At 33.4% G+C, this 17,561-nt stretch overlaps 4 protein-coding genes across 4 annotated transcripts; 2 read left to right on the plus strand and 2 right to left on the minus strand.

The window, feature by feature from the left end:
* Positions 1-1,449: 1,449 nt before the first annotated feature.
* LOC105950685 (protein MKS1) lies at positions 1,450-2,516 on the minus strand. Its single transcript, XM_012974054.2, has one exon. The coding sequence runs from the start codon at positions 2,431-2,433 to the stop codon at positions 1,717-1,719; it is 717 nt and encodes a 238-aa protein (XP_012829508.2). The 5' UTR covers positions 2,434-2,516; the 3' UTR covers positions 1,450-1,716.
* A 1,514-nt stretch (positions 2,517-4,030) lies between these two features.
* On the minus strand, positions 4,031-6,287 carry LOC105950682 (uncharacterized). The gene is made up of 2 exons (XM_012974050.2): positions 6,129-6,287; positions 4,031-4,564 (listed from the first exon to the last, which is right to left on the minus strand). Exons 1-2 carry the CDS (start codon positions 6,160-6,162, stop codon positions 4,248-4,250), a joined length of 351 nt encoding a protein of 116 aa, XP_012829504.2. The 5' UTR covers positions 6,163-6,287; the 3' UTR covers positions 4,031-4,247.
* A 2,226-nt stretch (positions 6,288-8,513) lies between these two features.
* LOC105950798 (ABC transporter G family member 22) lies at positions 8,514-12,033 on the plus strand. The gene is made up of 11 exons (XM_012974164.2): positions 8,514-8,562; positions 8,796-9,119; positions 9,211-9,299; positions 9,411-9,643; positions 9,726-9,881; positions 9,970-10,153; positions 10,233-10,541; positions 10,611-10,892; positions 10,977-11,261; positions 11,351-11,458; positions 11,594-12,033. Exons 2-11 carry the CDS (start codon positions 8,828-8,830, stop codon positions 11,846-11,848), a joined length of 2,193 nt encoding a protein of 730 aa, XP_012829618.1. The 5' UTR covers positions 8,514-8,562; positions 8,796-8,827; the 3' UTR covers positions 11,849-12,033.
* A 3,313-nt stretch (positions 12,034-15,346) lies between these two features.
* On the plus strand, positions 15,347-16,607 carry LOC105950680 (uncharacterized). The gene has a single exon (XM_012974046.2). It carries the CDS (start codon positions 15,535-15,537, stop codon positions 16,390-16,392), a length of 858 nt encoding a protein of 285 aa, XP_012829500.2. The 5' UTR covers positions 15,347-15,534; the 3' UTR covers positions 16,393-16,607.
* Positions 16,608-17,561: the final 954 nt, after the last annotated feature.

Raw genomic sequence — 17,561 nt, forward strand, 5'->3', positions numbered from 1 at the left:
CTGTTAATTTGTTAATCAGTTTTCAGCAATTTTGTTTTCATTATAATTTTAGCTTATTCAACTGTTAATTTGTTAATCAGTTTTCCCCTTGCTAAAAAAATAAAATAATAATAATAATAATAGTATTAAAAATTTATAAAAAAATTATATATTTTTTTAATATCAATTATTTAAAAATTTATAAAAAATCTGTAATATCAATTATTTACTGTTCACATTTTACGCAGTCAAAAAGGTTAAAAAGGATGTGTTTCCAGAGAGATTGATGGGTAACATGTTTGACATTATTAAGCCAAATAATTAAATAATGTATTTATTTATTTATTTATTAAATATATGTTTGAACAAAGATTAATTTATATATTTCAAAAGACGGACGAATTGAATCACATGGACAGTAGATTTTTCTAATCATTATACAATTAATTACGATAATCATTAATCACACGTCTCCGTGTATTAGGTGGACGGATATTTAAATTACTTGTCTACTTTAATATAATCTCTTTTTCAATGCTATATAGGTGGTGTTTTTAAAAGCAGATGTTATGTGAGTTAAGTTGGTTTTACGTGTTTATTTTTAATAATCGAGAGTATTTGTAAATTTATTGAAAAATTAACTTTAATAGAAAAAGATCATGTGTGCTTAACAAATAATTATAGCTCAAATTGAAGTTGTTTATTTTAAAAAAAACAAAAGTAAGAGTTCATTTGCAAACAGATGATGAACGAAAAAAAACTTATAATCTATTTGTAAAAGTTTTTGCAAACACCACCAAAATAACTTGTTTAATCTGTGCGCGTTAGCGTTAACCTTAAATGATACTTAAATATTTACTAAAAAGGAGGGGGAAGAAAACCCTAAAATTCAAACAGGGATATGCTCATTCGGCTTATCAGATCCTACAACGTAACTATTGAAATACATCATGTTGTTTGGAACCGTAAATCTACACAAAAAACTATACAATAAATACACATACATATGTGTGTGTGATTATGCGTAGATCAACGATGTAAAACTATATGGTGTATTTTCACCAGATATTTATGCTCGGTTCATCGAAAAACCATAATTAATATCAAATTTTATTAGTAGATTTAGTAAAAAAAATCAAACATTTATAGTATATATTACATCCAATACAAGAAATAGAGATTTGATAAAATCCAATTAATTGAATCAAAATAGATTCGATTAATATAATCATGATTAAAACTAAGTTTTGACTAAGTAAACACATTTACAAAGGTGCAAACAAACAAGAACAAAAGATCCAGTAATTCTTGTTTTAAAAATTGACAATCCCAAAGTAAAAAGCTACATGACAAAATTTATATTTTAGGATTACTATAATAAAAGTCTACAACAAAATACAAAAATCTGATGTATATATATATATATATATATATATATATATATATATATATATATATATATATATATATATATATATATATCATGCACGTGGGCCCACAAAAATAAATTTTCAACTGTAATAAAAAAAATTAAAAAATTAAAAATTAAATAACCTCCAATGAGAAGAAGCCCCCACTTGCTTGCAGAACGTGTGATGAATTTACAATTCAGTCCCTTTCTTGTTTCCCCATCATCAAATCGCCATTGAAGCCAAGCTCCAAACAAAGAAATTAATGTAAGAATATTCTACCATATCATTATTTTCTGTGTGTTTATATATATATATGATTATTAATTTACATATCGAATAAAGAATGGAAGAGTTCTAGAGTATTTGGAGAAGGGGTGTTGATGCGAGGTGAGATGAAAGTTGAGGGACTAGGTTGCAAAATGAAACTGTTGTCGTAGTAATAATTTAAGGGGTTATTATTATTATAATAATTATTATTATCTGATGGGAGAGAGAAGAAATTAGGTGGGATTAATGGCGGAAGAGAGTTTGGATTTGGTGATAAGATTCCCGGGAATTGTCCTGTATTTATTTGTACGTCTGTTCCTTCAAAGAATCCCATGTTTTGATCGTCGAGATTGCTGACGTGTTGCTGTTTTCGTCCTCCGTCGGGGGATTTTGTTTTCTCGATGGAGGCGAAACGGGCCGCCGGAGATACTGCGCCGCCGTCGGCGGCGAGGGCGAAGGCGGAGGAGGAGGAAGAGGCGGAGGGCGAGTAGTTGTTGTTCGGGCCGGTCAAACGTTGGACCAGTGACATGAACTCGTTAGGGTTTGCATGGATTATCTTCGGGGAGACCGTGTATATTATCACCGGCGGACGCGGCGGCGCGTGGTGGTGGTGGAACGGCTGGGATGCTGCTGCTGCTGCAGTTGCTGCTGGCGGAGCCATCGGCGGTTTTCGGATCTTGTGGGAGTCTTTGCGGACTCTGAGCGGCGCCGGGCGGGGGCCTTGGAGCTCCTTCCTCGGCGAACCGCGGCCGGAAGGGACGTCGGAGAAATCCATGGCGGCGGTGCGGCGGCGATGGTGTCGGCTGGCGATGGAGGATTATTAATATGGGTTTTTTTTTTGGGTGATGATAATAAATGGTGGTAGGTTTAGTATAATTTATCAAAGTATATATTACTAGTCAATGAAGTATGGGGATTATATATATGTGCTGGAAATTAATTTTTAAATACAGTATTATTTTATTAACTATTATTGTATTGTTTTATGGTTATTGAATTTTGATAAATGTTTGAACTTGTCAAACATTAATTATTTGCCACGTAGGATATTTGGTTGATGACGAAGATTGTCATGTAAGCATTAAATATTCCTGATTGGCTGCCACGAGGTCACTATTAGATGCCGGTGATAATCTTCCTCATATTATTATTTACTGACTAAAATAACATTTGTCTTTTAATAATTTATAAGAAATAATGTCTGAATTAAAGTTGAATTAATAAGGTCAAAGTAGAAAAATATATATTTAATACAGTATTGAAAATGTAAAATAATAAGTGATATAATAATACAAAAATATTTTTAAAAAATAACAATTATAAGGCGTAAAAAATAGTCGTTTTAACCATTTGATAATTAATATGGTGTTTATAGATTTTAAAGTAAGAACTAAATTTATTATAGATTTTGTTAGTTTATTAATAGTCTTCTTGTATTTGTATATAATATGGACAAATTATTAACTTCAACAAAACTTAAGTCTATCTTACAAAGTTTATGGATCTTGAAATTCCAAATGAAAATAGTAAATTTAATCAAGTTTGTAGAAGCTATTAATATTATTAATATTAGTGGAAAAACATTGGTCAATCATCTTTTTAGTATTAACTGCAAAAAAAGTAAAAAATAAAAAATAAAAAATAAATCTGGATATCAGTAGCCACTTAGACAATGATAAGGACAGTGAACAAAAGCTGGTGATTGGCTAAGTTGCAAGATTCGACCCATAACCCGAATCCAGGTCAATCACCCGACCCGACCCGACCAGATTGACCAGATCCAATATGACATGACATGGTCCATCTGCATAATTAATTGCAATACGAGTAAAGAAGAATCCAATGGCTGAAAATTAGCTTGGCCAATTCATGCTAATAATAGTAAACATCGGTCAAGGTCCTGTTCCGGTTTGAATTTTCCAGACTAAGTCACGGCTCACTCAAATAATAACAAATCTATATCTATATATATATATATATATATATATAAGAAATTCGACACGGGCTCGAGCTTAGTTATGAAACAATGCTAAAATATGAACTAAAAATAATTCAAGTTAGATGAACTCGATTCGTGTTAAGGCTCGATCAAAGTCTGTTCTAGTTCGACTGGATTGCTACTCGGATAAAGTTCATGTACACACAACTATAAAAACTCGATAATAATTCAAACAAACGACAATGGTTTTTGTGCTCATCTCGTCTCGGTTCATTTATACCTAGTATTATGTTGCGAAATTTAACTGTTTTGCTAACCTTACTGCCTAAGTCCCCTGAAATCCCCACCATCTAAGTTAGATTTAATTGCATATAAAACCCCTCACACATTGAAAATTACCCAAACCTGCCTGATAATATGCACTTAACAGATATACCAAACAAATCCTAACCAAATTTATAGACAGAAAAAAATATACACAACAAAAAACATCAGTGTTTACTTACAAGACAGAAGCACCATCAAGTACAAGTGAAGCTCAGGCAAAAGAAGTCACTCCTAACAGAAACTAAACATCACTCCGAAGAAGTTATCCAAAAAAGTAACCCTCGTCTTCGGTTTGTATTAAAGAAGTATTCGAAAACAGCACGTCAAATATTCACTCCAAGGAATCCTGCAAAGCTTCGAACATAGGAAGCTGCAGCAACAAAAATATTCTCGTTCGCCGCCCTCCGTTCTCTAGGCTGATATTCACCAGGCAAACCATCCCTTACGTAAACGCGAGGGTGATTTTTCAACCGCTCTTTGATGGCATTTCTCGTAATCGGATCAACCTCGTACGGAATGCATACTTCAAAGTAGCTGTCTGGATTTGAGGCGCGCCAGACTTCTTCCGGAGTTGTACATTCTTTTATTTGATTAGGGTCCACCACACAAAAGACCAACCTCAATTCGTCCTCTTTCGAAACTGCAGAAAAAAAGAAATAGATAAGAATTTTTAGCACTAATAAGAAAATCCCAAATGAATATACAGTTTTGTCTTAGTTTAAGAATACAAGATTTTGTTACATCAACACTGAAGTCCAACGAAATTCGATTTCATTATCATATTGTGCCAGGGAATCAAGAAATCTGTGAGAGGTTCTCGGAAGAAATTTATTAAGCCAAATTCAGAATAAAGCCTGTTTTGATTAAGATTACCCGAGACTGTATAATCAAATATAAAATAAGTATGATACTGAACCAGGGATTCAAGAAAACTGTGATACTTCAGACAGAAAAAAATAATACACATAACATGGTCTTAGTTAAGATTACAAGATATGATATTCCAACTTCCAAGACTGCAGTCTAATGAAATTCGATTTCATTATCATATTGTACTAGGGAATCAAGAAATCTATGAAAGGTTCTTAGAAGATATGCAACAAGCCAAATCCAAAATGTAAAGCCTGTTTTAATTAAGATTACCAGAGGTAATATTAAGCGAGAAGACAAAAACCTGACTGTATAATCCAATGCAAAATAAGTATGATATCGGACAAAGGAATCCAAAAATTAAGGAGCATAATAAACCTTAACAATGAAAAGCTTGTTCAAGAATATAAATCACAAAGGAATGCTAAAGCTAAAGCACCAACGGATACGATCTCTTGGAATTCCTAATTTAATCACACAAACGCAGGAATAATTTTGAAGAAATTTATTATTCGATAACCTCTACGGCACATTATTTCTACCCTTAAGTAACCTAATGTGACACCGTCTCTCTAACCAGAGGTAATATCAAGTAAAAACACAAAACGTAACTGTATAATCCAATACAAGATAAGTATAATATTGTACTAGGGATTCAAGAAAACTGTGATATTCCGTTCAGAAAAGAATTAAATACACATAATAAACCCTAACAATGAAAAGCTTGTTCAAGAATATAAAACACTTAAGAAAACTAAAACACATTGGATACAATCTCTCGAAAATCCCAAACTAATCATACAAACGCAGGAAGAATTTTAAAGAAATTTACTGTTCGATAACCTCTACGGCACAAGATTTCTCCCCTTAAATAACCTAATTCGATACCACCCACTCTGACATACTGCTCGAGGATTGAACTACACAAATCCAACTAATAAGAAACGGAACAGAACTAAATCATGCAAACTACTGAATTCACTAACAAAACTCGATGCTAATAAGAAAAGTGATAATCCTAAATAAACTACACGACTACAAATCGTGAAATCGCATCGAAAATTGAAACGCAAAACACCGACTATTTTTTCCGAATTACAATTACCCAGCTCTGCACAGAATCGCACTAAAAATTATCTGATTAAACATCGAAAATAAATTAACAAGCCAAATTCCCAACGCATAAACCCTAAATCTCAGAAAAACCAACGCGTAAAACTCGAACAATCGAAAAATCAGCGGAGAAAAAAAAATCCAAAACCCTAACAATGAATTTTACATGAATTTACGGATGAACGTTTATAATTAGAATGTACTTAAGAGGGGGAATTTACCATTGGGGGTGTGGAAGGCGAAAATTGTAAGCATTTGCGCTTTTTGATAGAGTTCCTTCTTCGCGTTCGTTCTTCTGATCTCCGTCTGTGCGAAGAGGGAGCTCCGACTGAACACAGTTATACAGTTATACTACATGCAACACAATCTTTTGAAATTATGTTTAAATTATATTTAGACCCCTCAAATTTATAGGTTTATACAATCCTTCCCTTGTATTTAAATCTGAAAATCTTGAAAGCCCATTACAATTGAGTCTTGCCGTTTCAATAGTGAGGCCCAATTACTTGGTCTCCAACAAAAGATTTAGTCCACGAGAAACCTGTGGAACATCGATAAATTAATAAATTTGATTTAGTTAATAGAATTTTGTTGGTCCCGCGGTATTAATTTATTGAGGTTTCACAGTATATAGTAATAGGGTGATTGGAATTAGGACTTGTGCACAATTTTCGATTTTTTTTTTCCGGAAACGAACTAGTTCCCAGTTAAGTTCTAAATTAATTAAAAATTGGAGTCTCGGAAATTAGAATGGAAAAACTTACTCCAAAATCTGAAACTTTCAGGAATGAGCGGAATTCGAAATATTCCAATTTTTAATGGACTATGTGAAATACATAATAACTTTGATGTGGGAATTTTTTTGGAATGTCCGGAATTATTTTCAAAGATTAAAATCTGATCGGAAATCGAAGCCTCGAACTAGTTCCCAATTAAGTTCTAAAAAAATAAAAAAAAATGGAGTTTCGGAAATTAGAATGGAAAAACTTATTCCAAAATATTCCAATTTTTAGCGGACTATATGAAATACATAATAACTTTGATATGGGAATTTTTTTTTAATGTCGGCCGGAATTATTTTTAAAGATTAAAATCTGATAAGAAATCGAAACCTCATATACATTCCGATTCCAATCCAAAAAAAAAAAAAAAGATATCCGGAATTCCGGGTGCAAAATATCATTGATAGTGAGAAAAATTCAGATCTGAAGCAACGGAAATCGAATTTTCCACCCCTAGTAAGTAATAAGAGGTTCGAAATCGTTCCTAAGGTGACCTGAGAAATCAGTCTCTTCACTCAGCCATAAGTCTTGAAAATGACTTTTGTTTTTATTACATAAGCACACACACAGTTGTTTGTTGTGGTCACTTGTTTTTCTCCATTGATTTGTCAATTGTCATATTTATAAAGTTTGGTGTCGAAAAAGTTGGACGAAAACGACACACTCTCAAAAGTAAATAATTATCGACGAGTGTGGCGAAACTATCATGCATCGTTTTTCTGTTATTATTACAACATTATATATTTTATTCGACTTGTCTTGTCAATATTTCTTCCGTAGTCACAACTCGTAACCCTCAAGTACTAGTCATCAGTAAATGGTGACGACTTAGTTGATAGAGTAAGAGAACGCAGTGCTATCTATGTAATCTTGATTGAATCTCGTCGTCTTTAAAGTCTTATTAACTAAGCGATAACTTTATGGTGCTGTTTTATCAATTTATTATAAATAATCATTCACTCGTCGAATATTTAATATATTATGCTATTTTTATAAATTTTGTCAGCGATCGTGTCTATTAATTTATAGAGGTTAAACTGTTGTATTGTGAAAATGTAGCTTGCCCTTTATACGAAGGCACCCGGTAAATGGTCCTGCAACTGACTGCAACTTATTGTTGCACAATTAATATTTGTACTATTTATTTTGCAAATGTCAAAATCTTCATACTTTTTTGTAAACTTATGATTCAAAATATTCACGCAATCTGCAGAGGTTGTGTGTCTGATTTTTTGTTAAATAGTAGCTCACCCATGAACTGTCAATTTTCAAATTAAATTAATCGTAAAAATAAAATAAAAAAATCCGGTGATTTATGAAAGTATTTGAGATCGACCGCACTTGATTTTATGAGATGGTAGCTTTACATTACAATCAACTAGCTCGTTTTCTCGAGTTTTGTCGCTAAAATTTTCAACTTTATTATACTTCTCTTAAGAATGATCGATAGGATCAATTTACTAATTACAATTACGAGCTGCGCATGTGCATGAAATAAGGGTATAATTTCATTTGACGTAAACTATTTTGCTTCGTAGATATGTTCGTGTTTCGGACCAGCAGCTTTTATCGATCGAAGAAACCATCGCGTTCATCAAATGCTAATCTAACGGGAGAAATATAATTAAGAAGCATATGTACTTAATCATATATTATAGGCATTTCTAAAATGTCTTTAACCGGAAAATCGAACACTAACTTTCGACAAATCCTCACCTAAAAGCATATACGTTGTACTCTCACTTTCAACATATATTCCTTTATATATATATATATATATATATATATATATATATATATGTATATATCAACCTGAGTCTCATCAAATCATTCAAGCTGTAAGCTTATTATTTCACTCACACATTGTTCAAATGTATAATCTTTTACAATTTATTTCCAATTTATATAATTTTTCAATTTTTTGTTATGTTATTATAATTACATTAAACTTGTTATATATATATATATATATATATATATATATATATATATATATATATATGTATACTTAACGAAATAATAGCTGTTATGTATATAATTGTGCCGTTTTCGTAATATTATTGCCCATCGATCATTTTCTTATCAACTTTCTTTTCGATGGTGCAGCTGTTAAGGTATTAATTAATTAATCAGAACTAATGGAGGAGATGAAGGCAAACGAACCACGGTTAAACGAACAAGAAGTTGATACGAGTAGTAGAAAAACTCTGCTGAAAATGAGAAGCTTCGATCTAAATATTAAGGAATATTCCCCGACCAAAAATAATACTATGCGCAAAGCGAAGTCGTTGAGCTCTCATTTTTTAGTAAACATTGATGAAATAATCAACTCGTGTGTCGAAACAGACTCGTTTGTAAGTAATAATCCTCGTAGGATCGACGAAATCGGTCTCCTCTCAGTTTATGAATCGAAACACGATCCCAAATCAGGTATATTATGCATGCATTATTAAGTATAGTTTAATTTTTTGGTCGAATTAATTAATGAAATTATTTTTATTTTTATGTAATTAATAATCAGATTTATCTGTTGAAATTGAAGAGGAGGATCCTGATTCATGTAGTTGGACAAAAATACAGATTGAACCAGCATTTGGTATTTCTCTCAAGGTAAATAATTATATTATTATATATATAATATAAATTAATATTTCACAAAGAAAATTAAAATGCTGATTAAAAAAAAAAATTATTTCTTTAATTTGTTACATATTATTACAGTTTGAAGATGTCAATTACAAGGTAAGAATTAAGGGAAACAAAAAATCGGACGTCGGAAAAAATATACTACAAGGGGTGAGTGGATCGGTTTCTCCGGGGGAGGTTCTTGCCCTAATGGGGCCCTCCGGTGGCGGCAAAACCACCCTACTCAATCTCCTTAGCGGCAGAGTTAAATATAACGGTGGCACCATAACTTACAACGATCAGTTGTACTCGAAATCGTTGAAACGCAGGTAATATTTAATTAAATCACCCAAAATATAATCGAACATTATATTTGATCTTGGCTAATGTAGCATAATTTTATTTATTTAGGATTGGATTTGTATTTCAAGATGATGTGGTATTCCCACACTTAACCGTAAAAGAGACGCTAACGTACTCTGCATTGCTTCGTCTTCCCAAGAAATTGTCGATAGAACAAAAGAAAGAAAGGGCAATGAACGTCATTTTAGAGCTTGGACTAGAAAGGTAGTAACTAACTACTTTCTCGATAATTTTTTCGGGTTTTTTTTTTGTCGAAAATAAATAATTTCAAGAATTGTGGTTTATTATTTAGGTGCCAAAATACGATGATCGGTGGCACATTTGTGAGGGGAGTATCGGGGGGCGAACGGAAACGAGTTTGCATAGGCAACGAAATTCTTCTCAATCCTTCACTTCTTTTCCTAGACGAACCAACTTCCGGATTAGATTCCACTACCGCCCTTCGTATAATTCAAATGCTCCAAAAAATCGCTCGGGTATTATTATTATTTTTCTTTTTTCGTACAATTTCCATTAAAAAAATCATTTTTTTTTAAATTTTATTTTGTTACATAGGCTGGAAAGACAGTGGTGACTACTATACACCAACCCTCGAGTAGATTATTCAGCAAATTCGACAAATTAATTCTAATGAGTAACGGATGCTCGTTGTACTTTGGGAAGGCCTCGGAAGCAATGCTGTACTTCTCTTCGATCGGATGCTCTCCACTCATTGCAATGAGTCCACCCGAATTCTTGATTGATCTTGCAAATGGTAATATAAAAGACAAGTCTATCCCTTCGGTTCTCGAAGATAAATTTCTACCGGGAGGCGAATTTTTCGAAACTAAAATCAACGGGCCTTCTCCTTTTGATGTCCATGAGGTAAAAAAAAATTAATATTTTTTTTTAACTCAAATTAGTATAATCTTGAATAAATTGTTTTTCTTGTAGTATCTTTTGGAGGCTTACGAATCGAGATCTTGTAATGTGGAGAGAATACCAAAGTGTGAGCCCGTTACGCTGAATAACGGGCTTTGGCGGAGGAACAATACCGAAGAAATGGGAGCAAATTGGAATTCACAATTCTCTATACTATTTAAAAGAGGCCTTAAGGAAAGGCGACACGAATATTTAAGCAGTCTTCGTGTTATTCAAGTTGTATCAACCGCATTTATTGTGGGATTACTTTGGTGGAATTCGAATGCTTCGCCCTCAAATAGCGTTCAAAATCAGGCGAGCTTTATTTCACAATTTATAAAAAAAAACCCGATTTTTTTTTAAATTGTACTAAAGTTTTTTTTTTTTTTTTTTTAATAGGGGGGGCTATTGTTCTTTATTTCGGTGTTTTGGGCATTCTTTCCGGTTTTCAACGCGATTTTCACATTTCCACAAGAAAGGGCAATGTTGGCAAAGGAAAGATCGGTCGATATGTACAAGCTTAGCGCGTATTTGATAGCGAGAAATACGAGCGATCTTCCTTTGGATCTCTTGCTACCAATTATATTCCTCATCATAATTTATTTCATGGTTGGATTAAAGATGACCTTCTCTGCTTTTTCACTAACTCTTTTCACAATTTTCCTCAGCATTATTGCTGCTCAGGTAAAAGTCGAAACACATATATAAATCAACTCTTTAATTTCGATCGAAATTAATTAATTAAATATTTTTCGAATTTTTTTCTTTCTCAGGGATTAGGACTAAGCATAGGTGCGGCATTCATGGATGTGAAGAAAGCGACAACGTTGGCTTCGGTTATCGTGATGACATTTATGTTATCCGGTGGTTTCTTCATCAAGGTATACGATGATTTAGTCTCGTATTTCGATGAAAAAAAGTACGACATTATTAAAATAAAGGCATTATATTAAACTTGACGTACGATTTTCTTTTCTTTTTTTTCTTTTTTTTTTACTATGGTACGTACCGTGCAGGAAGTGCCTCGATTTATGTCGTGGATTAAATACGTATCGTTGAATTATCATACGTATGGATTGCTAATGAAGATTCAGTACAGCTGCTTTGGGGGTGAATCTGGATTATCACTAATTTGTGATTCTCCTCTGATTAAGGGGCATAAGCTTGATTATGGTGGAGTTGAAATTGGAGCAATGTTTGCTATGATCATAGGTTATCGGTTAATTACCTATGTTTTGCTTAGGACAATGAAATTGAGGACTGAGGCATAATACATATATTTTTCTTTTTTTTTTATATATGTTTTATTTATTATTATTTTTTTCTTTTATGTTTGAATAATTTAAGAACATGAAATAATATGTTCATTTTGTTGGGCTGGACGAGAATGAGTGAGGCCCATACTTATTATTGGACAAATTCAATATATGTTATTCGGTTTATTGTGATTTTTGGATTTTTAGGACCTTTAAGATTTTTTATTTTTTATTTTTTTTACTCATAACATTTTAGGCAGATTACGGCCACCCATGAGTTATGGTCAAATTACGAAACCCCCCTTCTTTTTGGGTAATTACAGCTACTCCCTCAACTATATATTATCTTACGAAAATATCCCTCCAAAGGTAAATTTAGGGTTGTTAAATCGGTAAAACCGAACTGAAATTTTGGTACGCCAACTTTTCATACCGTTTACCGAACTAAATATATGATTTGGTTCGGTAAATAATCAAGTTACATAAATTTTATGTAAAAATATTTAAAAGGAGGGAGTGGCACTAATTATCCAAACAAGAGGGATTTTTCGTAATTTTACCATACCTCGGGGTGGCCAAAATTTGCCCTAACATTTAACTTCATAATTGAATTTCAAACTAGTTTATCCTAAATTCACATTTTAGTTTGATGATCGTGGAATTGCGCCATCATTAATTGAATTTCGAACATATTTCAAGGGAGAAAAAAAAAAAGAGTAATATAATTGGTGGAGTAGGAGAGTGCGGTTTCCAAAGATTCGATTTCGATTTTGTTTCCAATACCTCCTAAGTCGAACTCGTTGTGCGTGATCTGTCCAGCACGGTTTTCCATTTATTGTGTGGTTTGCATACTATTGCACGAGAAATTGTGACAAATTGTAAGAAAAATAGTAAGAAATGAGCTATGGGGAGGTAAGTAGTGTGGATCTATCTCACCTATCAAATGTTCCAACAAATAATCATGCTAAGAAAATGACCGAAAACACCCACGTGAACTATTGTTGTCCTAATGAATTTACAACGCACCACAAAAGATTGATACAAAAAAATAATTGATCTTACCTTGATGTTTTTTATAACTTGTTTTGTAAGAATTTAACTCATTTGTACAATTGGGAAAAATGGGAGTTATGGATATCATACATTAGCATTTACTATTTGCCTGGTTGAGAGTGGTAGGGATGGGGACAACGAATTGCTATCAAACCAACTTAGATGTAATAATTATTAATGTCTTCGTTTTAATATATTGTTGAGAATCGGGTTGTCGACGCGGGCGAATTCAGGGGTTTTTTTTTTCTGGGAGGTCAGAATATGCGGGTCGTTTAAGAGAAGACCAAAAATTAGAATTGGGTTGTCGACACGGGCGGATCCAAGGGTTTTTTTTCCGGGAGGTCAGAATATGCGGGTCGGTTAAGAGAAGAAACAAAATTTATAGACTAAAGTGTATAAACTTGAAAGTTTAGGGGTGAAAGTTTATTAACTAAAAGATAATATCGGGCTTTTCAAGACCCGTTATAAGATAAACAAGAGCCCAGCCCAAGATCCAAAACAGTGAATGGTAATTAGCAAAAGATTATTTTATTAAAGAAAAATAAAATAGGAGAAGATTATGTTTGACTTTGAGAATATTGAATCTAGGTTGACTTCTGCAATTAATTAAAGTGGATTTAATTAGGGGGAATGACGTGCAGTGCGATTAACCAGACACTGAAATCAAAGTAAATTAGATATTGAAATTGAAATGATTAAATAATAGTAAAATAGTTTTACTAAAGTTTAAGAAATCATAGAGTGAGGAAATAATGCCACGTAGGCACATGGGCACGTGGAATTCAGCAATTCCTCCCTCGTGAAGCTAACACAGGAATTAATGAACTGTTAATTACACTAACTAAATCTTCGTCGATCCCTAGACCAGTGTGAAATTCTCTGCATTTGGTCTATGCCTTGCCGACGGCATATGGTAAAATTAAATTATTATTTTTCCTCCTCATAAAATAAAATTATTATATAATTTAATCAATTTATTTTTCTGAAGAAAACAAATTCTGAAATTGTCCCTTTTTTCTTTTTACCCGCCATACAAAATTAGTTACTTTTCTAGTTCACAATCGAAAATCGATCTCGGTTTCGATTTCGATTTCAATTCAGATGCTACTAGTTTAATAAAATAAAAGTATATAATTGTGCAGCTTCAATTTTTATAACGGGTCGTCGAACAAATATGAATCATGTTAACCGAACATATTATTAGCGGATAAGAGTTGGTCGACATATGTAGTGGAAAATAACTAAGTGATAGTACCTATCAAAGAAAAAAGAAAAAAGAAAAACTAATTGACAGTTAGTCTATTCGAGTTTAGAACAACTAATTATGAAGGAAGTACAAAAAATAATAAAGGATGAAAAGGAAAAGGTAAAATAACAGGAGGACCAGGATGCAAAAAAAGGAAATGACAGCGAGGAAGGGGCTTGACTAATAAGCATCAATCACGGTCAGAGAAGGCCCAATGAGGAAATGCCACGTTAGACAAACGTAAACAGATAGCCATAATTCCCACACAATGAATCATGACGTGTCCTTTAGTATTAACATGCCATATTTTTGCATCACATGCTCTTTCTTTCTCCTAACGGCTCGCTAACCGCCCATTTTGTTTGTCTCTAATCATCTTTTTTATTTGTTCTAAAAATAATAAAATTATTAATAATAATTTTATTATTTTACCCATTTCACTCATGCACCAAATAATATTTGCACACACTATACACATAAGCCCAATGCTTCTATTCGCTCTACTCTCTTCTTACGTGCAGACGTGTTACATTTTGAAGTCTTGCACGTTGAATTTTAAAAAACGGGCGACGGGAAAATTTGAATACATAACATTTTATTTTAGTTGACTCTAGTACCATATTGAATGACCACATCATCTAAGAAATTAACACACACAGAGATATCGAACGATTGGTTTGATTAATCGTTTCTTATTAGAGCATGAGCTTGAAAACCTCAAAAGCTTTGCTATCCTATTAACCTTAAACAATTAATTACATCCTACTAAATTGCAAAACTTTTATTTTAATTAGTCAGATTGTCCTTAAAAAATCTTTACAAAGTCCTAGTGTTGCAAGTAGAGTGTAAATGAATCGAGACGTGAGAGCTATCTATATGCATGGATATTCAAGTATTTTTGAGTTTCAGAATTATGTTCGAGTGTGGCCGGCTAGCTTGGTATATAAGAAATTGAATTGAACTCGAACATGGTTTATAAAATATGTATTGATTCATTAACTTAACGAACCAAGCTCGATAACAGTCGTCTCGACTCATATGTTTAATTGAGTAGTTTGGTTTACCTTTCAGTGTAGTAACTAACCAAAAAGAGTGCTCAGATCACAACTTCAGACGCGTATATATATTTTAATAATTATTTATAGATTAAAATATATTTATTTAAAAAAATGAACATATATCAAAGAAAAAGGATTAATTAATAGAACTCATAAACACACACTAGCTACTACCAACCCTCTAGTCATATATGTATAGTATCTACCATCTATATATATATATACACACACACATACATACATTCCCTCCTAACTCAAACTATCCACCACACCACACCACACTATCTAATAATATTTCTTTCTTGAAGAAAAAATAAAATAAAAATCAAATCTTTTTGCAAAAAATGTTCATTAGTACCACAACAAGTGATCATCATCAATACTCAAACTCAATTGTGGAGTGCCCACCACCATTGAGGCCGATGATCATGGACACAAATTCCAGAAAATGGAACTTCACCACCAAAATCGAGACGGCGCCAAACTGCCCTAGATGCGCTTCCTCCAACACCAAATTCTGTTACTACAACAACTACAGCCTCTCTCAGCCGCGCTACTTCTGCAAGGCCTGCCGCCGCTACTGGACCAAGGGCGGCTCCCTCCGTAACGTCCCCGTCGGCGGCGGCTGCCGCAAGACCCGCCGCTCCCGGTCCTCATCCTCCTCCGCCGCCGCCGCCGCAGCCGGCGGCGGCGGCGGCAGCCACTCCGGCGGAGAATCGGAGGGGTCCACCACGTGTATCGATCTGGCGGCGGTGTTCGCTAACTACGTGAACCAAAATGCGGAGGACAACGACGAGTCGTTTAGCTTTAGCCCCGGGGGTAGCAGTGGCTCGTCGGAGAATAATGTTCATCAGGTCAATGGAGGATGCTTGGATTTGGTCAACGGTGGGGGGGATGATCAGGTGCAGCAGGTGGTTCCTGGATTCTCCGTGCACCCGGGAATCGACGGTCAGGATTTCGTGTACCAGGATTGTGGCGATGCTTTTGATCAGCTGCAGCAGGGTATTCTCGGCAACCATGAGCTAGCAGCAGATCATATGCTATGGTCAGAAGGTACAAATGTACCGAGTTTTGGATCACAAAATCCAACGGCTGAGGTGCCAGATTTCGGGCTATTTTCGCCTGATGATCAATTTAGAATCTCTGCAGATAATTGGGGCTCGTTTGATTTGTCCACGTATGAAATCTTTTCAACGCCTTGATTTTTTCATCAGCTGGAGTTTTTTTTTTTTTTTTTTTTTTTAATTTTAATTTGGGTGGGTGAATGAGAGACTGTGAGAGTAATTCTTGGAAGTTAGCTGTCACAATTTTCTGAAAAGGACATGTGGCAAAATATGATGAATTATGATGTCTATATTTATATATATATAATATACTTATATAATCTTATATATATGAGAAAATAATTATTTTTTTACCCTATTTCTTCATATTTTAGCAATGCAGATTTTACTAGTGGGTAGCTTTGTAAATGTGAAACAATTAATTATGGCACATGAGGCTATTAATTCCAATCTTGTTGTGGTAGCGTTTAGCATAATCAAGGTGCTTAATTGCAAAAAAAAAAAAGATATTTATGTTAGGCAAAAAGATATTTATCAACTTGTCAATGTGTAGTTAATTCCCTAACATCTCCATCACTATCAATACCATACAACCATAAACAAAAATTGTAAATTGACATTTAATTAGTTGATATAGCAAAGAGTAGGGGCCTATATAATCAATTGTGAAATCAATAGTTATTTAAAAGATGGGCTAAAAAATTACGAGATAGATCAGCATTGAGATCTACGAGAGAAAAAACAAATGTACCACTGAAGTCGTCTCGACCAAACACTGGAGGGCTAATTGAACCCTCCAATTATTAGATAAGTTGAGAAGTCGAAATTAAAATTGAAAGATAATGTAATAGTTTTATTTTATTTTTATATTAATAAATTTGGTAGAAGTGGTACTCTATAGAATCTATAAATAGAATGAACATAAATTGAGTTGATGAGAAGAAGATGGAATGTTTGACTGACAATAGGATAGGAGTATTATGGGATGAATTAAGGACCACTATTCACAATTGTTGTTTCTTTCCTTTGTGCTATTTTAGGGTTTGGTTTGCAAATTAAATGTGCACCAAACTCTTATTAATAATAAATCGAATAGCTAACCCCCTAGTAACGTTTTATGTTAAAACCTAATTAATGCATGGTACTGCAGTTTACTGATGTGTATGAATGAAGATCATGTATTTTTATTTCGTACAGATTAACATTTATAAGGTTAGTATAGCTGCACACAAAACGTAATAAATCCGTTCGGAAAGAAAAAATGTTTATTTTTTTTTCTAAAAAAGTTAGGAAACTGAAATGAAAAA

The sequence above is a fragment of the Erythranthe guttata genome, chromosome 3 (assembly GCF_056151865.1).
Source record: "Erythranthe guttata isolate IM_541 chromosome 3, IM_541, whole genome shotgun sequence".
Lineage (NCBI taxonomy): Eukaryota > Viridiplantae > Streptophyta > Magnoliopsida > Lamiales > Phrymaceae > Erythranthe > Erythranthe guttata.